This window comes from Pteropus alecto, unplaced genomic scaffold (assembly GCF_000325575.1).
Source record: "Pteropus alecto unplaced genomic scaffold, ASM32557v1 scaffold5, whole genome shotgun sequence".
Lineage (NCBI taxonomy): Eukaryota > Metazoa > Chordata > Mammalia > Chiroptera > Pteropodidae > Pteropus > Pteropus alecto.
Window position 1 is genome coordinate 21,712,128 of NW_006441953.1, and position 27,593 is coordinate 21,739,720.

At 39.4% G+C, this 27,593-nt stretch overlaps 1 protein-coding gene across 5 annotated transcripts in view; it reads left to right on the forward strand.

The window, feature by feature from the left end:
- Window positions 1-27,593, forward strand: part of KCNIP4 (potassium voltage-gated channel interacting protein 4) — a 950,399-nt gene that overhangs the window by 743,426 nt on the left and 179,380 nt on the right. The window contains exon 1 of one of the 5 annotated variants that reach the window (XM_006918963.1): window positions 20,663-20,858. The exons of the other annotated variants lie outside the window; for them this stretch is intronic. Coding sequence (XP_006919025.1) covers window positions 20,747-20,858 — 112 coding nt within the window. The 5' untranslated portion in view covers window positions 20,663-20,746. Of the gene's footprint in view, window positions 1-20,662; window positions 20,859-27,593 lie in introns of those variants that run through there. 5 annotated transcript variants of the gene reach the window in all.

The following is a 27,593-nucleotide window of genomic DNA, read 5'->3' on the forward strand; positions in this document are numbered from 1 at the left end:
CATAGATTCACCTGGGGAGCTTAGAAAACCACCATTGTCTAAAATCTACTCCTAAATGTTCTGATTTTAGTTGTTCGGGGATTTAATTTTTTTTTTTAATTTATACTTACTATAATTTCCTCTAGTGGGCACCCAGGGCTGAGAACTACTGACTTAACCAGTTTACCTTCTACCTCATTCATCAAGAGAGCTTGGAAACCCAGACAGAAACTACCAGGGAATTTCATGTGGAGCATTTTTAGTGACTTTGTCCTTAAAAACAGAGAAGAACTTGTTGCAAGGCCTTGCCAAGCTAAATCTTTTTCAGGTTCTGCATTTTGTTGACTGGATTCCTTCAAGCTCGACCATGACAGCCTACCTGCATACGTCGTGCTCCTTCACACCTCCATGCGCTCTCACATGCTGTCCATTCCCAGCGCAGAATGTACCCACCTACTCACTGCTCCATGTTTCGGGCAATATTCTGCTTCTCCTTCAAGACCCTGCTCAACCCTTCCCTCCTTCCCTAGCAATTCTACCCACAGCAAACTGCCATGCTTCCATGCTTCTGTAAGATCTTGAGTACATCTCCATCACGGCTCTTGGTATTTACCATCATATATCATCTGACATAGCCGTTTCCTCCGTTGGATTATGGGTCCTCGAAAGGAGACATTTTGGGCTTACAATAGAAAGCGTCTGATTTGAAAGTTGGTCAAGAGTAAGTTCCTTCCTATCTCAGAGCCTTTGCAGCTGACTTTTCTTCACTCAGTAGATGCTGTTGCCATATACAAATCAGAAGAAATTCAGATATTATGCCTTCGAAGAAACCTGTAAGAAGTACCTCTGCAATCTGTCTCTATCGCCTTGCCCACTTGTTTTTTTGTTTTGTTTTGTTTTGTTTTGTTTTGTTTTGTTTGTGGCACTAATGGAGCATCTACGTTTCCTTTATTTATTTGTTTGCTTTAGTGTCCCTCTCCCTCCTCTGGAATACAAGTTTCTCGAGGACAAATGCCCCTCCATCATATCTATTGTTACACACCAGGACCCAGATTAGTGTGTGCATCAACACAGTAGATGACAAATAAATATTTGTTCTTGATCAGCTTTCAAATCAGATAGACTGGGGCTTCAATCCTGGCTCTATTAATTTCAGTACATATTCCTGGGCAAGGTACATAACCTCTCTATACCTCAGTCTCCTCCATTCTAAGGCTTTTTATTGCTATCCTACTGATACAACAACTTTGGGCAGGGCGGGTGTGTGTGGGGGGGAACTATATTCAATGAGAAGATCGACCAAAAGTTGCATGCAAATTCCAGAAAAATTACAATGCCAGGGGAAATAGTGTGTTTTCGAATCACACTAATTCATAATAATTATGCACAATAATTGGATAATGTTTCCCTGGCAGAATGGCTACTGTGATTAAGTAAGTAGATATCCGAGGTACCTGTCAAGGACCTGTTCTCTCCTTCACTGTGTCCAAAGTCATTCTATATTCAAACTATACAAGAATGCTAGATATCTGCTCTCTCAAATTTGATCGCTCCATTTTGAGACAAAGGTGTGCCAAACCATATTCATTGTAAAATTCATGAAACTTGTCTCATTGTTCAGCACAATTGGGGAATCCATTTGGTCGGAGCCCTCAGGCAAGTCGAATATTGAAAAAAGTATATATAAGTATAGGTATATATACACACTATATTTTAAGAAAAAGTATTTAATAAATTTTAAATATAAATTATCTTAACTACCTATATGAATTAGTCAGAACTGAAACAACTAAGGTCATCTATGATTAGGCCCTTTGGGATTTATTCAGAAAATACTCTAAAAAATGGGAAAAAGTGGAAAGAGCCCAAGAATTACTGGTCAGTTTTATCTGCCATACCTGTATGGCCCAGGAGTGTGTTCTTCTAGTTATTAGAGAGCTTGTCGAATCAGCGAAAGCATGTGGCTAGCTTTGCCTCTGTACGTGAGTGATGCACTCCGTGGGACGAGCATCCAAAGAGACTCATTCCGTTTGTCTAGATTTCCGATCTGCAGCTAACATTTTAATCTGGAAAACCCTGCCGTTTTACAAGGAACCTCCAGCTATAATGTAGGATTAACTCCCACAAAAGTAACATGTTGATATGAAAAGGTTTATACTTTTAGTACTCACATGAGTTAACAGGGTTTCTCTAAGCCGGAGCCAAATAGTACCTTGTCGATCCTTTTACTTTCAGAGATGTCCCATTAATTGTCCATCTCTCTCTACTTTACTTTTTTTCTGCTGGCTCTTCAATATGTTTATATGTGATGCTTAAATCACTCTATTCCCACGTTTTCTCTCACCTCTTTAACATTTTTTAAATCCTTAAAGCAGAAATACTCCTGTTCTCAATTTTCTATCCAATGCCCCCATGTAATTGAGTTTCCATCTATATTGCCTACTTTTCTGAACCCATGACACCCGTATTGCAAAAATGAAATTAATTTTCACTTTGCTGGGACTTTATGCATTTAAAACTAATTATCACTCATTAAGTGTGAAAAATTTTTATTATCACTATTTTTTGTTTGTTTATTTTTTGACAGAAGACTTTCCCCCTCCCTTTCCAACTTCTCTGTTCACTCTCCGTGAAAATTGTTGAGGTTCCTCCTCTCCTGTAATGTTCTCTAGGACTCTGACCTTGACCCTGCTACCTTCTTGCCTTGGGCAGTCTCCTACATTATAATGATTTTGGCCGTAAGTCAAGTGTATTGACTGTCCAGGATGTTTCTACAGTGATGATTCAATGATGCAGTGACCACAATAGGAGGTTTATTATTTCTACATGGCCAGATATATTCCTCCTCGTTCTTTCTGTCCCATCACTATCAGTTACCAAAGGTAGAAATCAGGGAGTTACCCCTATACCCTTCTCCCTTCTTTTTAATCAATCACTAAGTCCTGATTGTTTCACTTCTCTCTACTTTAGTGCTAGTAGAATTGGCCTTGCATAGGCTTTATCTTCTTTTGCCAGGAATATTCTAAGTATAACTGATCTCACTATCTTTCTTCTTGGATTCCCCTATCTCCCTCCTCTCCTCATCCCTTAAGTTGATGTTTCATAGTCCACAGGTAGAGGGAGCGAAGATACAAACCTGGTCATGTCATTCTCCTGTATCAATTCTTTTTTTTTCTTTTATTATGGTGACATTGGTTAACAAAATCTAGTAAGTTTCAGGTGTACAATTTAACAGTATATATATGCAATATACATATATATTGCATAGCATGTTCGCTGCCCACAGTTAGATTTCTTTCTGTCACCACATATTTGACCCCTTTTACCACATCTACCTCCCCACTTCCCCTTGTCCATGTCCATGAGTCTTTCTTTGTTTGTCCTATTCGTTTGTTGCTTTTAGGTTTATGTCCCACATATAAATGATATCATGTGGTTTTCAACTTTTTCTGTCTGGCTTATTTCGCTTAGCATGATTATCTGAGGTTCATCCACGTTGTCGCAAATGGCAGTATTTCATCTCTTCTTATGGCTGAGTAATATTCCATTATATATATGTACCAAAGCTTCTTTATCCTATCAGCTATTGGACACTTTGGTTGCTTCCATGTCCTGGTCGCTGTGAATAATGCTACTATGAACATTGGTGTGCAAACATCTTTTTGGATATGGGTTTTCAAGTCTTTGGGGTAAAGACTCAGCAGAGGGATTGCTGGATCATATGGTGGATCGATTCTTAGTTTTTTGAGGAACCTCCATACTGTTTTCCGTAGTGGCTATACCAGTTTGCAGTCCCATCAGCAGTGTATGAGGGTTCCATTTTCTCCACATCCTCTCCAACACTTGTTATTACTTGTCCTGTTGATTACAACTATTCTGACAAGTGTGAGATGATATTTCATTGTGGTTTTGATTTGCATTCCCTAATAGCTAGCGGTGTTGAGCATCTTTTCATATGTTTGTTGGTCATTTGTATGTCTTCTTGGGAGAAGTGTCTGTTCAGGCCCTCTGTCCATTTTTTAATTGGATCATTTATTTTTTGTTATCATTGAGTTGTTTGAGTTCTTTGTATATTTTGGATATTAGGCCTTTATCGGAGGCATTGCTTACAAATATATTTTCCCATTTGGGCGGTTATCTCTTTACTTTGTTGACGGTTTCTTTATAAATTCTTTAGTAGCTCTTTATGAGTTCTAAATGCCTTAGAATTACATGTTCAGGCCTTTTGAGCCACGCTTCTCTTGCTCAAGCCTGCTTCCACATCTGGAAGTATACTTTCCCTTCTAATAAAACATTCTACTGTAAAAAAAAAAAAAAAATTTACATATTTGGGCCTCCATAACTTGGCCTCTCTATATTTCTTCAGCCTCATTTCCAACTGCTTCTTAATTTTCAATTTTAATTTTTAATACTATGGAATTTTCTAATAGTTTCCCAAATCCATCATTTGGTTCCAGAACTCTATTATACCTTTGCTTAGGTTGTTGCCTCTGCCCAGAATTATTATCCTAAATTTATTAGCTTGAATAATCTTTGCTTATCTTTTAAGACCCTATTGTACTACATCCTCCTTATCAACTTCCTTTGAACATGGATGTATGGATATATGGCTGCTTGTAAAGAAGGAATATTCAGTTGGATTTAATAACACAATACCAGAAATGCATCAACCCAAGTGGGCAGTGAGATACATGCTGGCTACATCCCTGACACTAACCAGCTTGTAACCTTGGACAAATCATTTGATACTCTGATTCTTAATTTCCTTTTTGCCTATAATGACCTTTTTAAGATAGAAACTTTCCAGAGTTCTCTCCACTTCCATTTTCTGCATCTTTTCACCAGGGACAAAACATCTCAGCGTTGTCAATAAATCAGCAGTTTAGTACAACTACAAGCCGTGTTTATTGATCACTCTTAAGGCAGTGGCTTTTATGTAAAGTCAATATATGTGTTAAATGTATTCAAAGTAATCGCTTTATATACTGAAAGGAAATAAACAGTTGGTTCTGCCTAGCCCCACCTTGTGGACTGCAAGATTTTTTAATTTTTTTCCTCCCTTGCTGAAATACACCAAGTCTGGGAGGACAGACCTTAGAAGAGAGGAAGGAGCATAGGTTTTCAAAGTCAGGTCTGGATGCAAATTCAAAAATTTGTCATTTACTTTCTTTGTGACATTGGGGAAGTTATCTAACTTATCTAGTTTTCCTCAATACTAAATTCAAAATAATTGGTACTAGAGGAAGTAATAGGTCACACATCTGTCAAACTCTTGACAAAGCACTTGACATGCAGGAAGTGCTCAGTTATCATCATCATCATCATCATCATCATCATCAATCATTACACTAGCTAGAAGAGAGGTAATTAGTTTGGTAATGAGAGCTGAATCTTTCATTATGTGGGGGACATCATACCAGCATCAAAGAACCACTGTTAATCTGATATTAAATGAAGAAGCAATTCAAAGATATTAATTCGACTCCTTTACATATAAGGGACATGAAAGCCAGAAAAATTAAATGATTGATTTCAAACAGTTCTCCACCAACTGATCCTACAGGACTTGAACCCCCTTCTCTGCATCAAAGTTTTAAGCCCTTCACTTTAGCTCGAGCTTCTCAAATTTTAGCTTGCATCACAATTACCCAAAGAGCTTATAAAACACAGATCACTGCACCTCACCCCAGAGATCCTGATTTAGTAGATCTGGGGTAGGCCTAATAGTCTGCATTTTTAACAAGCTCCCAGGTAATGCTGAAGCTGCACTTTGGGTAGGATTGAGATGGACAACTCTGTTTTGAATTGCGTAGGAGGAGTTCTTGGCTTTCTTCAACACCTCACTCTCAGGAAGTGACAAAGAGAGAAGGATGAGGCCACACGTCTTGATTATTCCCTACCAGATTTCACATGGGTTACGACACTGGCCATGAATGAACTACGATCTCATCTCCCATTCTTGTGTTTTGTTACTACTCTCTTAGACAAGGAACACTCTTAGACAAGTTTCCGAAAAATATACTCCCCAGATTTATTTTATAAAAATTACAGTTTGTTTTGGCTGACGTGTTTATAGTCCTATTTGGAGCTTGCAGATGTATTTTGAAATCTGCAGTGTCTGAGATGAGAAATTGGCTCTGGGGCTCATCATTTACTTCTGTGCATCTTTTATATTTCAGTGGTAGGAGAAAATACAGCACGGTCATATGCTACGTGGAAAGATGATACACGAAATGGGCTGAGGAGCTGATCCTCACCATCCATTTATCTCCTCTGAGAAGAGTGAAACAGATTATAGCCCCAAAGTTCATTTGTTAAGTAGGCAGTTTAATACTCCTGGCTCATATTTCCATAGAAACAATCATACTCTTTGGTCTGTATTATATGTTACGAAGGGTTTTAATGAACTTACCAGGAAACCAAATTACCATTTGCAAAATAATTTCTAAGGAAAAATGTCTTCTGCTTTGTGGCTAGGAGGAAAGAGGGGTTCAAAGAACAAATAAGCAGTATTTTTTGGAAAAGGTCGTGTCGTAGCAGGATTAGGTTCAATTTCAATGCCAACAAATTCTGTGCAACATTGAAAGGACTTTCAACCTCTCTGTTTCCTTTGTACCAAGAGCTGCTAATAGACACCGCAGACACCTTGTGACAGCTAAATGGGATGATACACGTGAAGACTCACTGCTACCCTTACCTTGCACAAAGTAGGCACTCAATAAATTAATGCTGTTGTTTCTTAAGGCTCATAAGTTCTGATTTCAATTTCTTCAGATCATCATTTTTTTCACCCATGAAGCCACAGTCACCAAGATCAGAAATTCCATCTTCCTTAATTATGCAGAGTAAATCCACTTTCCCAATTGGAATGCAAAATTTATCCTAATGTATCTCAGAACTCAAAAACAAACAAGTAAAAAAAAGTTAAGAGCTCTCCATTTCATGACCCACCGACCTTGAAAGGCATATTAGTGATTTTTTTTTTTAATCACTCAAACCGCTTGGGGGCTTTAGTTACTTGTTACAGCTTCAATTTCCTCATAACCAATTTATGAAACAACTTCATAGAGAAAGGTGGAATTTTTTCTCTAGTTATTTACATTTATGGTCCACTTAAATACAAAATATTTCAGGGATATATATATAACCAAAGTGATAATAAAATATTGCCCGGATGTTGTCAAGGGAGTAAGTCGTGTTGAAATCTGAGTAAAGACTGATTCAAGTAGAGGAAGCCACAGATGCAAGAGCATGAGGCAAGAGCATGCCTGGAATGATCAAGGCACACTGAGGAGACAGACCAGTAAGGCTAGAGTGAGTGAGTGAGTAAGAGCGGGGAGTAATGAGATGAGATCAGAAACTTATATGCATAAAAGATGCGTTACCCCATCTCAATGGGTTTTTACTTTTTGAAAACTGAGAGCTGTTGGAGGGTTTTGAGCAGAGGAGTCACTTGATTGGACCTATGTTTTAAAGGTTTATTCTGCTGTTCTTTCTGTAAAGTAGAACATGGGAAGGCAAGGGTAGAAGCTGAGAGATGGCTTGAGAGACAGAAGTCAGGGTGGAGAAGATGTTATAGCCTAGAGCAGAGGTATGGCAGTGAGGTGCTGAGAATTGGTCAAATACTGGATAATTTTTAAGGAAAAGCCACATGGATTTGCTAATGATTTAGATGGTAACTGAAAAGCCTCCTGCTTGGCATTACAAGAATAGATAGCATATACCTAACTGGAAAATTTACCTTTCTGAGTCAGGTGGAGGTGGGGAGAGTCTTCTGAGCAAAAGCATTTGATTTTAAGTGGCCATAAATAAATTTCCACATGCCACTGACACTCATTTTTTCCCCCCATTCCTTGATAATTACTGGATTTTCCAACAGCAGAGATGAATGCTCTGGGAAAATGAAGTTGCCATTCTAGCAAATTCCAACTTGTGATATACATGTCTTGTTTTCACCATATCTCTGACGAGTGTATTGTGCAGTTACTGAACTCATTGCTTCTTGTTTCAAATCTACGTGCATCAATTTGTTAGTTCTTTACAATATAACTAATTTTGCAAATAATCCCAACTTTCAATCAAAGAGAATAATTTTTTTTTTCTGGAAATGCGAACGTCATCCAAACTCTTTGCCTCTCTAGCTTTCAAGTATCTCGAGATTTCATTATATCTGCATCTCTCACATCTATCCAAGCCTCTCCAGCTAGTAGGCCACATTCCTAATTTATCACTCACTTGGATTTCTGGAGCAGCCTCTTAATTAGTCTCTTTGCCTGTAGTTCAGCCACTCAGCCCCCAATCAATTCTCTACATAGTAACAACACTGATCTTTCTAAAGCATAAATTTGATGCTGTGCCTTTGCTTACATCCTTCATTGGTTCTTCAGTGTTCTCATGATAAAACAAACAAACAAAACGAACTGTTTTAGCATCCCTGAAGAGCCTTTGGGTCCTGTTTGCCTTAAAACCCCATATTCTGAAATACCATTTCTTGCCATCCAGTTCATCCACTGTGTGCTGTTCCTGCCCCAGATTCACTCAGGGCATTAAACTCTTGCGTCTTCTAAGATGTTGCACCTACTGTTCCCTCTACCAGTGTTTTCCCCATCTTTGCCCAGGTGGTATTTTTTTTTACATGTGGTGATCTGGGTCCTGTTTGCCTTAAAACCCCATATCCTGAAATACCATTTCTTGCCATCCAGTTCATCCACTGTGTGCTGTTCCTGCCCCAGATTCACTCAGGGCATTAAACTCTTGCGTCTTCTAAGATGTTGCACCTACTGTTCCCTCTACCAGTGTTTTCCCCATCTTTGCCCAGGTGGTATTTTTTTTTACATGTGGGTTAACTGTCTATCTGATGAGTTCCCATGATGAGCGGCCATGGCGCATCACTGCAATATTTAATAACTACCTGCTTTCTTCTCTGCATTCCCACTGGACGGCAGGTTCTCAGAGAGCAGAGGCAATGTCACCTACATCTGTGATATCCCCAGAGTCTCTGTTGGGCACACACTGGGTGTTCAGTGGTACTCACAGAATCTTCTTGGATTGAATGCGAAAGCATAAAAATCACAGTTGAAAGTCCCTTACTTTCCCCTTTCACCCTCGTATCCCAGTCTTCTGCACATGTACTCACAAATTACACCTCCCAGTACACACACATATACACACACTTGCACCCTCACTAGCCCAAAACTAATTGGGGCTAGGACTACACTTTAACTTGGAGGATGACCGGGTTTCTGAACTTAACACAATTGACAATCCTCTTTTTGCAACTCTGGCTTCTCCTAACTCCCCCCAAAGGTCTCTTTAGATCTCTGTCACCACCCCTGCTGTGGCACACACGGCCCCTCCTGTTCCTAGAATGTTGAGCCCTTGCTCTTATTTCTCTCTCTAAACATCTCCCTTCTGAATATCCCATTCACTTCTTGTCACTTTGACTACCATCTTTTTATGGATTATTCCCAGATTTTTATGTCTAGCTATGGCCTCTCTCCCAAGGTCTAGTTTTATATTTTAAGTTATGAACTCAGCATCTCTACTTGGGTTCCCCGCTTGGATTATTCAAACATGACTCTATCAAAATTTCAGTTATCCTCACCTCCTACGTGTTCTTATTCTCAGTTTCACCCAGGGAGGACTTAGAGTGGCTGTCTGGACCCTCAAGAGTTTCCTTTCTCCTAAAAGGACCACAGGCCATCGAGTGAGTGAGTCTCCAGTGCTTGCTAGCTCTATGTGACCTGCTTCTTGATTGACCCAGAGGTATTTGCCTGACCCAAGGTGGGCCAAGCAAAATGACCCTTTTTGAAGTTGGAAAGTTGGAAATAGATAAATGCAATGGTCAAGAGTGCTTGGAAGTGAGACAGCTTAAGGGCGGCTATCTCAAGCAGAAGTCTGCAAACTGCTGCCGTGGGCCACCGAGAGCCACCTTCTTTCCGGCCATCTCTACGTCTTGATTATTCAGTTTCTTTTCAAATTCATTAGTTATCCTTGTACCCTTTTAATACATTTCCACCACCAATTTGGGTTCACTAGTCAGAGACAGTAGGATGTTGGCAAATAAATCCCCCGCGTTTCAGAGTCAGCTCAGAACAGCTTCGGTGCCCGCTGTCCTCGGGCTCCACTTTACGCTTTTTTGCCAGTTTCACCTCTGCATCTTTGCTAGTGTCTGTGCTCGTCCCTTTCTGACCAGTGATGTAACCTCTGGCTTAGACCCTTGCAGCGGTCCACTCACCAGTCTTCCCGTCTCTGGTTTCTTTTTTCATTTTTTTGCTGTGTTCTTGCTTCTATCATTACCATATAAAGCAAATACGATACTGCTATAATCATGCCACCCCACTGCCCAGAAATATTTATCAGCCTCTCATCATTTAACTCTCTTACAGATACTTGTGACTCTCTACAGTCTTCCCTCCCCCCAATTCCCAGTCTGATAAATTCCCTTTTGAACCCACTTTCTTAGAAGCTGAAGTTACTTGCTAATCTCTGATTATGACCATTGCTGAGCCAATTCATGTGATTTCAAGTGCACACATGAAGAAAGAGCCCTGTCATATGCCATTCATTCATTTATTCATTCAACAAAGAGTTATAAAAAAACCTGTCAAGCACTGTCCCAGGCTCTGGAGATATGGTGACAAATAAGATTAGTAACAGGCCTTAATTTGGAGCATTGACGACAAGTGGAAAGAGACAGGAAACGGACTAATGAACATGTAAAGAAAAATAAGTTCAGGGAGACTGGCGAGCTCTATGGAGAAAATAAAACAGCAGTTTGGTAGACTAATGGGCAGTGGTGACAGAAAACAGGATATTTCTGATAAGGTGACCAAGGAAGTCCTCTTGAGAAGACAGCATTTGAACCTAGAACTGAGTGATGAGAAAGAGCCAGAAGTAAGAAGGAAAAGCCTTGAGGAAAAGCACATTTCACACAGAAGCATCGAGAAGCACAAAGGCTTTGGGGCAGGGGTAATCTTGGTTTATTCAAAAAATTTGAAAACTATGTGAGGACAGAACCATGGTTTGGGGGGTCAGTGGGGCAGTAGAGGATGGAAATGACCTCAGCTCAGATCAAAGAGAGGTTAACACTTAGTGCGACTTTGAATATTATCCCCAATGTAATGGGGAACTACTAGAAAGCCATAAGCAGGAAAATGATACGAAAAATCTACTCTTTAATATATAACGATTAATATAAATTAATCCAAGATTAATATAGAGATTAATGCTCTATAAGGACAGACTGTAGAGGTGTGAGAATGAAAGCAGGAAAATCAGATGGGTATGTATCACGTGACAGCTGGGGTCTAGGGCTATGTTAGCAGACTTAGTGAGAATTAGTCAGAGGGAGGTGACAGTTTCAAGGTGGAAGCAACAGGATTTGTTGATTGGATTGCACTGAGGGGTCGCACATACTGTAAGCCACAGAAGACACCCAGGAAATGTTGATTGACTCACTGAAGGAATGATTGAACAACTATTCAGGGTCAACCAGAAACTCTATGAAGCCTTCCTGATGGACCTCAGCTTTCCCATCTCCCTACTCCCCACCGCCCTCTGAGTTCCCACAGCACTTTAAATCTACTTTCCCATGGATACTTATCTCTCTCCTTGGATTTAGTGATTTATGTGCATACATGACCTCCCCTTCTAGGCTGAAAGCTTCTTCACGGTGTGTCTCCCCCCATAGTCCTTGCATATTTTCCATGGCACATAATCATTGTCAACTTTTTTTGACAAATGAATGAAGAAATGCACAAATGAATTGAGCTAGAAATAACATGAAGGTCAAAGTCTTCAGTTAAAGAAATGATTACTGAGCTACAGCATCCGAAATCTGAGGATCTTTCCAGAGAGATTGAACAATGTCACAGCTCAGTTAGTTTAAGCTCTGCCTTGCTCGGAAGCCGAGGACTGAATGACTAAGAGAAGCTGTGTTTTGAGGAAGCGAGGCCTGAAGCTGGCTGTATGAATGAGGACAGGCTCCCATGGCTTGCTTGGTCACATACCAGGAAAAGTGGTTAAGTGTCTTAACCATTTTGAATTGTAGTTTTTTCATCTCATCCAATGGGCGTAATAATAGAAGTACCTCAGGGATGGCTTGTGAAGAAGAATAATAATTACTCTTTCAAATAGAGCACCTGCTTTGTGCTCTGTCGTGCCCTCAGAGCTTTAGCTATACCATGTGCCAACCCATTTATCGCGCTCAAAGACACCGGGAGGTACGCACTTTTATTATCCTCCCTTTGTAAATTGTTCATATAAAACACTTGCCGTAGCGCCTGACACAGAAAAAGCATTCTGTAAGTCCTAGAGAGGAAAAAAGCCCCAAACAGGATACGGAGCCAGAATACCTGGTTTTAAAACCCAGTTTTGCTGCCGTTCTTGACCTTGGATAAAGAAAACTCTCATAACCTCAATTTTCTCATTTTTAAAATGAGATAGGAATAAGTGAGCCAGTCCGTGGAAGTGCAAATACACGAAATTATGACAAAATCTTGGATAAATGTAGATATTTAAAAAGTATTAGAGTTGATTTTTAACTCAAGTGTGTAAAACAGCAGCCCATTTAAGCACAGTGTTCTAAAGAGAAAGCACCGTGTGGATCCTCAAAGACAACAGCCCCTCATTTACCAAAGTGTTGTCACCGCCCTCAGTGGTCTTTCTGAAAGTCAAGGTCTGTGGCTTTCTCATGTTGAGAAGATTGACAGCTTTGAATAAAAATGAAAACGTTGGTAGCTGAAGCTCTTAGTCCGTTTTTTGTCTTATCCATTCGAGGACATCTGGACCAATTAATTAGAGTGTTCTCTCTGAGTGTCCTTTCACTGCTTAAAAAGCACCTCCTCCTCCATTATCTTTTGTGATCCTCACAGAAATTCTGTAAAGAGAAACATTAGCTCAGTTCTTTCTACTCCAGGGTTTTATCTGCTATAACTCCTAATTTAGTCCCGAGTTCACAGGAAACACCTTCACTGTATCTAATTGCTTCTGACCACGAAAATAAAAATAGAGCGTCCCTCAATCTGCTCATTAGCTGTATCTTTTAAATTGCTTGGTGTTCCTTTTTGATATTTTAAAATATAGTTTCTTCAAAATTTTTTCTTAGGGAAAATTGGAAGTTCGGAGATAAAAAGGCTAATTAAAATGGCCTTTTCCATCTCAAAAACAAAGTCCTTTTTTTCTGTACATTGAACACACACACACACACAGACACACACATGCAAACATATTTTAAGTCGCTTGTTCCTGATGAAGCAGATTCTATCTTTGTGGGTTTCAGTTTAGGATTAGCTTTTCTTTTCTTATTTAAAGGAGTGTCTGCTGTTAAAAGTAGATGATGTATTATAATTCTGTGGTAGGCAGAATAATGCCCCCAGAGACATTCATATCCCCAGAACTGTGGAAATGCTAGGCTACATGGACAAGGTAAAGTTGCAGATGTAATTAAGGTTGCTAATCAGATGGCCTTAAAATAGAAAGATTATTCTAGATTACCCAGGAAGACCAGATGTAATCACCAGGATAAATGAAAGAGAGAGGCAAGAGAAGCAGGTTCAGAATGATGCTGCCTTAGAAAAACTCAGCCGGCCATTGCTAGCATTAAAGATGGAGGAGGCCACTAGCCAAAGAGCACATGAAGGTTCTAGAACATGGAAAAGACAAGGAAGCAAATTCTTTCCTAAGCCTCCTAAAGGAGCACCCTGCCAACACCTTGATTTTAGCTTGATGGGAACCATTTCAGACTTCTGACCTCCAGAGCTGTAAGATAATAAATTTGTGTTGTTTTAAGCACCAACTTTGTAGAAATTTGTTACAACAACAATAGGAAAGTAATACAAACCAATTTCAGCATTATAATAGAAGGAGTGTAATAACATTAAACAACCTCCAGGAGTATCCAAACAATGACCGACCCATGGTAAATTCTTGGAAACATGTAATTCTCAGAAGAAAATGATTCTTCCATTTCCAGCTCTTTAGGCCTCTGTTTTTGGAGATGAAAGAAATGATACTGGTGATAATTGTTTGCACGCACACGTGCGTGTGTGTGTGTGTGTGTGTGTGTGAGTGTGAGTGTGTGAATTAAGGACCATTTAAGCTTAACAAAAAACAAATTCTGGAATCTGGTGCATGAGAAAGAATTAAGAAGAGAGGGGATGGATAGAGGGGAGAAGAAGGAAGGAAGGAAGGAAGGAAGGAAGGAGGGAAGGAAGGAAGGAAGGAAGGAAGGAAGGAGGGAAAGAAGGAAGGAAGGAGGCAGGGAGGGAGGGAGGGAGGGGAAGAGAGAGAGACAGAGAGAGAGAATAAACAAGGGGGCTTTGGATGTGTTCTCGGAGAAAGATCTGAAGAACTCTACAGTCCTTCTATATAGTCCCTATGACTTTATACAAAACAGAAAATCATTTGGTCTTTGGAGATTTGGAATGCATTTAAGTCTAGACCTCTTGGCCTCTTTCTCACCAAGTTCTGCTGTGGGACATGAAATAAAAGCGCCCAAGCGCAGCTCTGAGAATGCCCACGTCCGTCTGTGGGAATCTTGAGCCTAAGAACAAAGAGAACCCAGCTGATGAAGTGATGCATCCCTGGCATCAGGGCCCTGCCAGGCGAGCAGGCAGACGTCACCACTGGGCCTAGGAACGGACACTGAAGGCAGAGCCCCAGACCCAGCTATAGGTAGTGTAATTTCCATCAAAGTGCCATTTGTCATGCTTTTAAAACCACCTGCTCTATTTCTAAGGTGACTTGAAGCCACTGCTGAGAAAGTAGAGCTGAAGAGCTACTCTGCATGTCTAGTTAAAATGACCGCAGAGACTGATGGACCAGAGAGGTGGGGCTGGTCAGGGAGAAATAAGTCCTCGCTCACCCCTTTCCTACAGCCTTCTTAAATCCTGTTTTAGATCTCATCTCTCTGGAAGTCTCTGAGAATCCTGCAAGCAGAAAACAGGCTGAAGTTAGCTTTATGTTCTTGAATCCATCATGGCGGCCGACAGAGAGGATTCCTGATCTCTTCTCCCTCTCATTTCTCCCTCCCCACCTTTCTTCCTTTCTTCTCTCCTCCCTTCAACTTTCCTCCTTTCTTTCCTCCTCTCCCATTTCTCTCATTTGTCTCTCTGTTGTTCTCTTGACCTGGCTCCCAGGAAAGAACGGTACTATTTAACATTTCCATTTCAGTGGAGGTTAAGGCCACACCACTGGCTATCTTTCTGGATTCTATTCGCATTTTAAATTGTGTTTCTCGTTGTCTAAGGGGCCACAATAAAAACAAAAGAAAACAAAAATATCGATCTTTATACCTCCTCAAGGATGTAAGAACACTTGCTCTCAAGTAAGAATTCCTGATGTTAAATCCCAACCCCTTGACTTCTAGTGTGTAATTGTTGGGGGGAGAGGGGGATCTTTTCCTCTACCTTCTTCTGAGGGCCTGCAAATTAGACTAGCCAACAACAGATTAACAGGAGAGAAAGCAAACAATTTTTATTAATATTTATATGTATGGACGTTCAAAGAAGCTAACTCTGGGGCATGGATACCATTTTAACCAAAGAAAAGGAGTTAGAGTTTCAAGGGATGATAAATTATAGGGAAGTGACTAGGAAATATATGAGAGAGACTAATAGAAGATAAGACTTATTTTAGTTACGGTTGTTTATGCAGACTTATCTTGGTGCTGGCTCTCTGTCTCTGTTGATAAGAGTTGCTCTCTAATTCCTGGCACAGAGGCATGAGGGGTATGAGAACAACTCACAAAGGGGAATTTATGCTCTGCTTTTAGGTAGATAAGAGGAGGGTAGAGAACTCTTCTTGCATCTGATGATTCTAACTTACCTTCAGCTCATCGCAAACCTTATGCGAAAATGGCATATTTTGGAGTGGCATATTTTGATCTCTTTCACAGTCTTGGACAAATTATTTAAGCTTTCGCATTTCAGTATTCTCATCAATAAATGTGGTGAATAATATTACTTACCCTATAAAGATGTTTTGACAATGCAATGAGACTATTCATAAAATGCATACAGTACACTGTCTATAACATACTGGGGGCGTAAAATTACTCTAATCCTAATTATAATATAATAAAGAAAAGGATAATAATAATTATTTTTATTCATAATCACTGGTTTAAAGCCAACTCAATTTGATGGTATGTGACACTTGTTAATACAGAGGGCACATGAAAAGGGTTATGACATGAGAGCCAAAGTTGTCTGTCATATTAAGTTGTTGAACCCAAGAGCGTACTCGGTGTAGCCTAGGAAAAAAGAGCATGCAAAAAAAAGTCATAGGAAAAGATTGTATTCTTATGATCATTTTTAGTTGAATTTTCAAATAATCTGCTTTGTTTATATTAAGATTACATACCGCGCATGCTTTGATCATAAAATACATGAGAACTCTATTCAGGATACATGAGTGCAAAATTGCTGAAATCTTCTTAAAGTGGAAGATAGTCCCCCACCATCACCATCACATTATGGATTCAACAGAGCACTCCAAACAGGAAGCCGGATGCTTAATTGTTTAATGGGCAATCATATACATATTTTAAAGAAATCCACTCTGGATGCATTTACCAATCTTTCTGAATGAGTCCTGAAGCTAAGTGAGATAGCTTAAGTCCTGGCATGTTTCAGTGGAAAGCTCGTCAAGAGAACATTTAGGGATCTTTCCAAGTAACTGAGAAACTCTAAGATAGAGGGATGTGACATACTTTATGATAGAAGAAAGGGCTGGGGGTAGACTAAAGGGCACCAGAGGGTAGGAAAATCCTAAAATTAGGAGAGACACGAAGGGTCACACACCAACCTTGTCCTCATTACTTGCTCTATATCGCCTCACTTATTTTTAAAAATCTAAATTAGGCTTCTCTTTTCAATGGAACCTTCTAGATAATGCCAACCACAAGTCTTGCTTCTCTTAACTCCTACTGACTGAGAGTAGAAAATGCTTCTTTTAAAACTGAAGTTTTTAAACGTCTCGTCTAGCATCCTGATTTCACTGTTGTTACAAATCAGGAATCATGAAGAGCTACAGGATTCAAACCGACTTTGCTCACTTCCCAAATCTTTTGACCTTGAACAAGTCAATTCTCTGCACTTACCTTTAAGCAACTGTAAATTTAAGATTGGTTTATTTGATTTTAAATGATCTCTAAAGACTTATACAAACATAAACTAGTATCTTAAATTTAAATTTGACTTTACTAGTTTCTACCTGCATTGTCATTCTATATATATTTTTGGAGAGATAATATATCGATAGATAAATCTATCAAACATTAACATTTTTTCCTAATTTTGTTAGCTAATACATGTAAAAATTTTGGAATAGCGCCTGATACTTATAATTTCTTCATAAATGTTGCAGCTATTATTTTTGGAGCAAGTCAGATATAAACCCTGGTTATGCCCCTTATTAAATATGACTTGTGAAAATAATTTAATCTCAATCAATGACACTTGGTTTTTATTTGTTGTTTGAAATGGGGATAATAACACTTAACTGGTTTGGGGTAAGACTAAATGAATTTATACATGTAAAGTACATAGCATGGTGCCTGGCTTAGAGTAAGTGGGTTAGTTTATTCCTTTGATATTCCTTTCTTTTTGTGTAAAGGACAAACTTTGCTGGATACCCCTTACAATGTAAAAAAAGGGGTAATCCTGGGAATGAGAACAGAAAGCCAGGTAACAATCCGGGGTGGGGCTAGCAAGTTAATGTAACACAATGACAAAGCCATAATCTAGAATTATTTTTTTTAATAATATGTAGCCAACTATACTTTCCTACAATGCCCCTAGAAAAACATTCTTCTCCAGGTGTCTTCCATTTCCCTCAATTTCTCAGATGAAGTATGAAACCCTTTGAAAGCATTTTACCTTCCCAAATCCTACTCATGAGACAGCCTATAGTATCCTTCGAGAACCAGGAGATCCTGGAGCCAACAGAATGAATTCAGAAAACCAAGGGGTAAAGGTCACTAATGTGGATAGGGAAGGGTTGGGCCACCAAGACTCTCAGCTGGTGGATCGTAAACTAATGCCATTGTCCTAAAGGGAAGTCCTGCCTAGAATCAAGAACATCCCATCTGTGAATCCTTATGTGAATTTCAAGAATGGCTGAGATTTCTGTCCTGGAAAATGGCTGTGGCAATTTTAAAACACTTTGCCTAATTCTATGAATCGAGATCCATTAACAAATATTTGCCGAAATCTGCCGAGGGGCATTAAGGGAGAATAATGAATTTGAGAGTCAAACAAAGGAATGTTTGAATCTCAGATCTATTAGTTTGTAGCTGTGTAAACTTGGTCAAGTCACTTAATCTTTTTGTACCTTAGTTTTTTGCAACTCTAACATGGTGTTGTGTGGGATTTAAAAAATAGTTATAATTGACTTGACCTAAATAATTTGTGTAACTTTTTAATTTTTAAAATTTTTTTTAATTTAAAAATAATTGCTTTCTTAAGAGAAAATGTCAAGTATACAAGGGATAAAATTTTGATTACTGAATGATTTAAGTGATATAATACATATAAGACATGTTATTATATAAAAAAAAAAAACTCTGGAGATCCCTGTCACCTTCTCTAGCCTTTATTCAAGACAAGGGATAGGAAGGTCTTAGACGATCAAACGAATCATCCAGGGTGAATCACATCTATGAAATTATTTTCCTGTATTGGAAGAAGAGAATGTCATAAGCATGGGGAAAGAAACAAAGGTTGAAACAGTACCAGGATGTGGAAATTAAATAAAAACGAGATAAAATGTTCTAATTCGTGTTATGCCTTAAAATCCTTTCTCTTGATCAGAGGTTAGTCTGACCCAGAGATTTAATCCTATTATTGATGGTGGAATTCTAGTTATGGACACATTATCTTACTATCACATAAGATGGTGATAATTTAATGAAACAAATATTGATTTCCCATCATCACATTAAGTTTGCTCAGCTCTGTGACTGTGGAATTTGCCCTCACTTTAGGCCAACTGTTTGAAAACATTATTATCATCACTGCATAAGGACGTTTCAGTCAATGATGGAGCGCATATACAATGGTGGTCCCATAAGATTATAATGGAGCTGAAAAATTCCTATCACCTAGCGACGTCCTAATGTTGTAGGTCAATTGCTCCCATGTTTGTGGTGATACACTTTGATAAGAATTGGTTTATGTATAAACCCTTCACGGGTCATTCATTACCAGATGTTGCAAACTGACCTAATCTAGCCTATCATCTATCTATCATCTATGTATCTACCAATCATCTAATGTATCTATCATCTACACACATATTTTTTTGAAAATTTAAAAGTAGCTTATGTAGACATATAACTTATCACTTGTTTTAATTCTCTTTCAGTGGAGAACATTAAATAAAACATTAAAGTATTATAATCACAATTTCATGGAAATGAAACTGTTTTCAGAGAGGTTAAGTGTCTTGCAGAAAAATCACACAGCAAGGAACTAGCAGAACCAGGAAACGTTCCCTGAGGTCCAAGCTATTTCTCATGAGCCCTTATGTTTCACAGTCAGTTCCAGGGGCTAAAAATCCTTCACAAAAAGGTGCCAGTTGATTCTCTTCAGCGCCGCTCTGGGGCTGGCCTTCAACAGACAGAAGAAAGCTGGCCAAGTGATGAAGCCAGAGTGGTCCTGGCTTAGGCCAAAAGTCATGACCACGCCTAGGCTGCTTGCCTAGTTTGGAATCAGATATGCCACAGGATCTTTTGGGACAGCGAGCCCCAGCCACCCTGATGAGAATCACCCACTTTCTTGTTTAAGAACACAAACTCTAAGATCCCCTAAATCAGACTCTCCACAAGACAGTGTTTTTAACAAGCATCCTGGGTGATTATCATCAGGGAAGTTGTGAAACTTTGCTTTTAAAGGAAGGTGATGGCACTCATCCTCCAGGGGACAGTCACTGAACATCAGTGTTCTTGCAAGGTTCTGCTCTGCCTCACCCTCCGTCCATGCATGTTTGGAAATATAAGGACTAAACCAGTTTCCCTACTCATTAATGCTCCCTAAGTGTCAGCACGGACCACAACAGCCCCAGCAGAGTGGCAGATGGAAGGCAGCTTGGGTGCTCCTTCTGTTAGACGAAGCCCCTGACTGAATCTTGGATCTTTCCCCCCTGCACTTTTCTCCCCAGGAGAGCAGCCCATGGGCTTCCACGGGGTCTTTCCAAAAAGGGCTGTAGCCACCGAAACGGATTTTTTCCTGGCATCCCCAGAGCCCTCTCGCGGAGCAAGCTCCGAGAAGAGAGAGCAGCTGCTATGGCAAAAAAGGGGACAGTGGCAAGCTTCCCAGGAAGCAAACTAGCATACGGATAGCCCTACCCAGCCCCGCAGCTCGTCGTCAGCGCGCGGAGTACCGCCGCGCTCTCTAGGGCAAGTTTCCTGGGAGTGTCCCTTCGCTCCATGGACACAGCAAAGTCCCCAGTTCTCCAACAGATGTTTCTTTCGCAGCTCTGAAGTCCGAGTACTCTCAGGCTGTAGCGCAGAGTCCTGAGGCCGGCCAGCTGTGGTTGGGGGACCCCATCAGGCAAATGCCAGCATCAGCATGAGAGGCTGGACTTCAGCCCAGGTCGGTCCTCACCCCGGGGGGCCGCTGCCTGGCCGGGTGCATCTGCGAGGAGCTGCTCACTTTCCTCCCGCACAAGTCTTTGTTCCAAGCCAGATATTGCTCGGATTCTCTCATTAACTCCCTCCGCTCCAAAGGAGTCCGGAGGCTGGGATGCTCTGCCAGCTTGAAGGATGTTGACTCTTGAGTGGGAGTCGGAAGGACTGCAAACAGTGGGTATTGTTGTGATTATATGTGCATCTCTGAAGCTGCTTCACTTGCTGGGACTGATTGATTTTTCGGAAGGTAAAGTGGTCGCTCCCAGTCTGTGCCTTTGGTCAGGGCTGGTTCAGAACTGGATGCAGACACTGCGGAAGTTGAGGAGGTTTAATACCCAAAATCAAAGTTGTAAAATATGCATGCTTGCCATGGAGCAGACTAGCACTGGACAGTTCATTTCTGTTTACCCAGACATTTGACATTGGGAGAGAAGGGATATTATTATTGTATTGTTATCTTCTTATTTGAAAGCTATTTGAGTTTGGGGGTGATATTGTGGGTTAAATATATTTCCAAAGTTCAGATAAATACAGGTTGGTTTGGGGTGGTCAAGTTCATGTTGACTACCACACCTTACTTACATTAGAGATTCCAACCTCTTGAGGAGCACTCTGATTTGTGAGGGACGTATCTGTGTGTGCTGCATTAGTTAGGGGGTCCGGGGGTGGAGCTGGGTTGTTGATTATTATATAAAATGGGTAAGCTTTTTTTTTGCTTAAACTGAGTGAGTTACTTGGTACTTAGCAAAAAACGGTGTTTTGGATGCTTAATTTGCAAAACTGTTTCATTTGCATTTCCCAGGGAGCCACTTTGCACATTTGTCTCTTAAGTGGGAACAAATATGCACAGGACAGCATTGTTTCTACCAATAAATATTTTATCCATCTAATATATTTTACTACCAAAATCAATTTTATTATTCAAAGATGAGAGAGTAGAAAAAGTCAATTAACTTTGTTTACTTTAACCCTTTGAATGTGTGTGCATTCACATACATACACATTTTTCATGAAAATTTTTTCTACGGAAATAACATACTTTGAATCATTTCAACTTCTAACATTTGATGTCGATTTTACATCCAAGCCCTTCTTTCTTCCCAAGTGAAGGAATGGAGTTCTTGAGATACTTGCTAATATTCCTTCCAGATAAGGATATGATTTTTAATTGCAGAGTTATTTATGAATATTCATTTCTCACATTGTGTACACTGCTGTAAGTTAGTAGATGCATGTAAACCTGTCTGTGCTGTAATCTTTCTAACTACAGGAGCTTAGACCTGATAGCTAAGATGACATCATCCCAAACTACATCCAGTGTACAGGTTGTTTCTGTAAATATGTTAATAGTGATCAATGTATCTTATCTTCAGAAAGTCCTATTTTTTCTCTACAGTGGGTTCATTAGGTTCTAACTGCTTAGACCAATATAAAACCATGAAAAGTTTTCATGTTATTTTCATACCTTTTTCTAAGTACTCTCAATTCTTGACAAATTCTGCTGAGGCACATGTGAGAATAATATTGTAAAGTAATACTGCAACTTCTCCAAGTGCTACACAGCAGTCTTCATTATTTTGAGATTTCTGCTTCAATGCACTAATATTGGTGTCATGATAAACTAGATAGGATACTTTCAGTTTCTATAATTGCAATAATTTGTTTCTGTTTTATTTTGTCACCATATTAGTTTTTGTCCTCTGAACTTGGTTGAGTCATATTCCCTAACTTTAGTGTACTATACTCAAGATGGCTTACACTCAGAGCTGGATAAAGTGACGTCTAAAAAAAGAACCACATTGGAAGGGTTTGAGGAAGTTATCTTTCATAGCTCTGTGGGATAGCACACAGTTCCTTTACTGCTAATGTCAATAATATAGAAATTTAAAGTCAAATGTCCCAAGTTTAAGACCCCTGTCATTGACTCAACTTTTATTCTTTGTTTTATGTCACTTAAAGTTGAAGGCATTCAGATGAAAACATCGAATCTGAGTTCCAATAACTGAAAAGTAGAAATATAAGCTTGACTTCCCCAACTAGAATCACAGAATTTTGAACTAGTCTGAAACATCTTTCTTAGGATGAATGTCCATATTCATATCCAAATAATATCCACGTTCATATATGAATTTATATTTCTATGCACACACATATATAGATGGACCTACATATTTATATATATTATGTCAAATGTCCAATAAGCTGGGCAAACTTAGGATTCAATGTACAAGAAGCCTTGATCATGCTAAAATACAAAGATGCAGGTTATTACCATACGTGAGGTATAACCCATGTTTGCTTGACAAATGAGTATTTTTTATTCTAATGTACATGTTAGAAAATTCTGGTCTAGTTCAACTTTCTCATTTTACATGATAATTGCAGTCCGGACAGGTTAACAGATTTATCAGAAGACAAGCTAACTGGGAGCAGAGACAGGACCAAAACCAAGGAATACTGAATTCTACATAGTGTTTTTCTTACTACGATATCCTTTTTACTTATTCCTCTTCCCTAATATTGTGATAGGAATTAATGAGAACATACATGGGAAATTTAGTGAATTCCTGAAATTTCTACTGACAATCTGTGAGATATCTGAAGGAAATACACTCACAAAAAATAAGATCACATAATAGCCACCTAATTTCTACAAGTCTTTGATGCCAACCCGAGTGTGGGACCCTAGTATGGCATGCAAGCAAGCTATGCCAGATCACTGACTTTATCATAGATTAGAAGCAAGATTAGAAAGAAAGCAAGCCAAGTGGTCTCCCAAGCACTTTACCTTCTAAGGTGCACTGAATTTTGACCACCTGTGACTCATATTCAGTGGTGATGAATAGCCAGTGCTGGTGGAGTCCAACAATGAGACCAATAAGATTGTGAGAATTCTGGCCTGGGCCCATCTGTGTTTTCTCGGAATGTCCAAGCAGAATCAGAACTTAAGATCTTTAATTACCAGCCAAGTGAAGGAACACGAAAAAAAGCAGCTAAAGAGCAAGCCACAAAGTATTACATTATCAGGGTCCTTCATTTTTTCTACGTGCAAATGACAAAACAACCAAAAAGTGCCATCCCAATGTAGATTGCTAAACTTTTCACTGAGACTACACTACCTAGAAAACATGGCCCAGAATAAGGCCAGAGAACTGGCCATTCTTTTTGGTGGAGAAGTGAAGATGATGAGACCTAGAGAAAAAACTTGAGCTTCTTATAGGCAATTTTGTTCTTGTATTCTGTCCTCAAGAAGTAATGATTCTTCACTGGTACCGCCATGGAGTATTTTCTCTGATGTGACTGTGCACGGATTGACTTAGAAAATACTTCTGAGTCTATTCGAATGAGAGGGTCTACATGAGTGTTGCGATAAAGCACTGTTGCCTTAGTATTATCATCTACAATGGCTAGCAAGAATTAGCTATGGAGAAAAAAGAGTTAAGAGAAATATTTCTGCTCCCACCTAAATTAGATTCCAATTTTGATAAAGCCCTATTTAAAAAAAATAATTTTCTTTCAGTTGAAATTCAAGGTTTAAGGAGCAAAAGCAATTTATAAAAAGGATTAAAATGACTAATGGGATTTTAATATAATGATTAGAGGTTTTACACATATCCACTTATTCATAAGGGGAACAAGGAAGAGTGCTCACAAGATTAATCTCATTATTTCATAGTGTAGCATGTAATATATGTCTCATTGAATTCTAAATGTGTGCAGGGTTCTCTCATAGGCACTGACCGAGGTAGGTGCAAGATGAACATTGAAGGAATGTACCCTCAGGAGGCTTCCATTCTAGAAAGGAAAACTAATTACCAAATAAGACAGAAGGAATATGTGCTCGGCATAAGCCCGAGAAATGGCCTGAAGAAGCACAGACAGAGTGGTGCATTCTGGGAAGTGCTCAAGAGAAAGCTTCATGGAGAAAAACACAATTGTACAGGACTTGGCAGTGTGAGAAAGATTTCCCAAGTTAGAGAATAGGGGAAGAACGTTCCAGACTGAGCAAAGGGCTAGAGTTGCGACCATAAGCACCAGCAGAAGGTGGCTTGTAGCACATGGAAATGAGAATGTTGACCTGAGAGGTGTGGCTGAAGCTGTCACTTGGAATGCAATGCCAAGAGAGCACTTATTCTCTAACCAGGGAAGGGCCGTTGACGCAAAGTCTTCAACTTTGGGGAAACAAATGAGCAATGTGGCAGTCCAGTGTTTTAAGTGGGTCAGCCTGGGTGTAGGTGGAGGTGAGGTCACAGGTAAAAGTGGAAGCAGAGGTTCCAATTGTGTTTCTGGACAAGTCAGTGACATGTGACAAGAGCAGAAATCCATACATTGCCCTCCTCAGTAAAATACTTAATGTGAACTGTCAATTTCCAGTTTTTCCAGGAAATTTGTGTTTAATATCTTTGGTCTGCATCTGCTCTAAAATGGCATAATTGTATTTTATTTCAGGGCAACGTTGTTTGTCTTTAAATATGGTTCTTATGAGAAAAGAAAGAAATGTGGGGTACACAGAAGTTGTAGCTAGAGATATAAGAGCTCCATTTATGGTGGGAAGTTTAAAATTCTGATAGCTATATCTCACATCTTGCAAGGTCTTCAATCATTCTGAACTTTTTATTTTGGAGAAATTTTGCACACGGTAAGTGTAGAGAATAGCATAATGAACTTCTACGTACCCATTACGCTATTTCAATAATTACCATTACTTCATCGTTTGTGTTTCAGCAATGGCTTGCGTTTAAAAAATAGTTTTTAATTATCTAAAATATGCTGGACACTCTGCTAGGCACAAAATACAAAGATGAATTAAAGATAGTCACCACCGTCAAGGAAATCTCAGCTGTATAAGGAGATAAGGACTAGAGACACAGAAAATACAATACATTATTGTAGACAGATCTATACGAGTGAGTCCAAGATACAAAAGGAAAACACAAAGCAATTGAGTATAAGTAGGAGACAGAGAATTCATCAGAGATGACTCCCTGGAGGAGGTGTCTTCTAAGCTGAGTTTTTATAGCTAAAGAGAAGTTTATCAAATTCATAAGTCAGAAAGATGCTTGTGCATGTACTACATGCAGGCACTGGGTGAGGTAAGACCATGCCAACACAGGGATACAGCACGCAGTGTGGAATCCCGGGTTAACAACGAATAAAGTGTAAAGGAGAATTGACACACTTTTAGTCCTTCTTGATTATATAATTAACCGTGCTGTCTAGCACAAAGCTTGGTATAGAGAAGATACTTAAAAAATTATGGCACAAGCATCATTTACTTTCATTCATTAATGATGCCTGGGCACTTCCACTCAAGCTACATAATCAAGGGCCTCCAGTGCCTCTGTCCAGTTTCCATAGCAGCCTAGAATCTCTTGATTCATTGATTACAAATATTTTTTACTTTTTTTTTTTTGCTAAGAATATTTTATATCAAAATCCCCTTGCAAAGTAGAGGTACCCACACACCAAAAGCACATCTGGGGCAGCTGTCCATCAGAACCCCATAGCCCTGGGGAATAATTTCAAATGAGACATTCAGCAGTGTAATGAAAAAGCCAAACTTAGATGGACTCTAATTTGGCTGGGAAAGTAGTCCTTTCAATTTCATAACTGGAAAAACAACCTTCGATTTCTAACTGAAACTGAAGGAATATGTATTAAGCACTTACTATGTGAAGGAAAATAGAGAATATCAGGGCATTTTACTATCCTTAAGAAGTTTCAGATTGGCTAGGAATGAAACATCTGGTGAATAACTAATCCAAGACTAAAGTGTTTGGTGAGAGGGAGCAAGGCCTTTAGAAAATGCAGCAAAGAGCCAGCTCATCCAGTTGGAAGATTTCAGGAAGGCCTCCATGAAAACAGTGACAATTAACATCTGATGAGCTGAGTAATATTCCACTGTATATTACTCAGCCATTAAAAAAAATGAAATCCTACCATTTGCAACGACATGGATAGACCTAAAGGTTCTTATGCTGAGTGAAATAAGCCAGACAGAGAAAGATAAATACCAAATTATTTCATTAATATATATGGTACCTAAGAAACAAAAAGAAAAACTAGTCAAAAACAGACTCACAAATATAGTGGACGACTTGGTGATGGACAGAGGGGAGGAGGATTTGGGGAGCTGGGAGAATGGGGTGAAGGGTTAAAGAAGTACAAATTAGTAGTTGATAGCTGGGCATGGGGATAAGGAGCACGGCACAGGGAATACAGTTAGCATTAATACATTGGCTAGGTAGAGGATCAGTGGAGGGAGGTAGCCATTGGGGAGATCGTTTCATGAACAATGTAGATGTCTAACCAATGTGCTGTATACTTGAAAGTAATTTAAATAAATAAATTTTTTTAAAAAATCTGATGAGCTGAGGGATCCAAAGACTTTGTTTGATAGGTAAAGACTAGAAGCCAAAAATAAGAATTTGAGCTGTAATTTAAAAAAGAAGTTTCCTGAAGTTATTGTTTGTAATCAGGTTAGTTCTAAAAAAGTCCATTAATCCATTTAAGATACCAAGTATCTGCTCTGGATCTGGCAATGTGCTTGATACTCATTGGTTTGGGGACCATTATTTTTCAGTTTTGCTTACTTTGGCAACTCAGCTGGGAGCAGAGAGCTGAAATCTTAATGGGGAGAAGGAATGAAGGTAGGAAGAATTGCATGTTTCAATAATCTCCAGACACAGATCATCCAGACAGACCTGGGGTTGAACAATTTGGCTTCATTACTCTGCAGAGTGGGAGGATGCACACCGTGGAGATCGTGGGGCGTCTCAGTAACAAGATGTCGTTAGAAAGAACTTACGGGATTTGAGCTCATGTTGGGGAGTTATGATTTAGGATATAGAGTTTTGCTTTGGATTGAATGAAGTCAAGCTAGGGTAATTTTACGATTGGGCATCTTAAATTATATTTAAAAGTAGCGAAGACTAGACAGAGGTTAAAGCTGTAATTGGCAAGGAGGCAAGCTATACTAGCT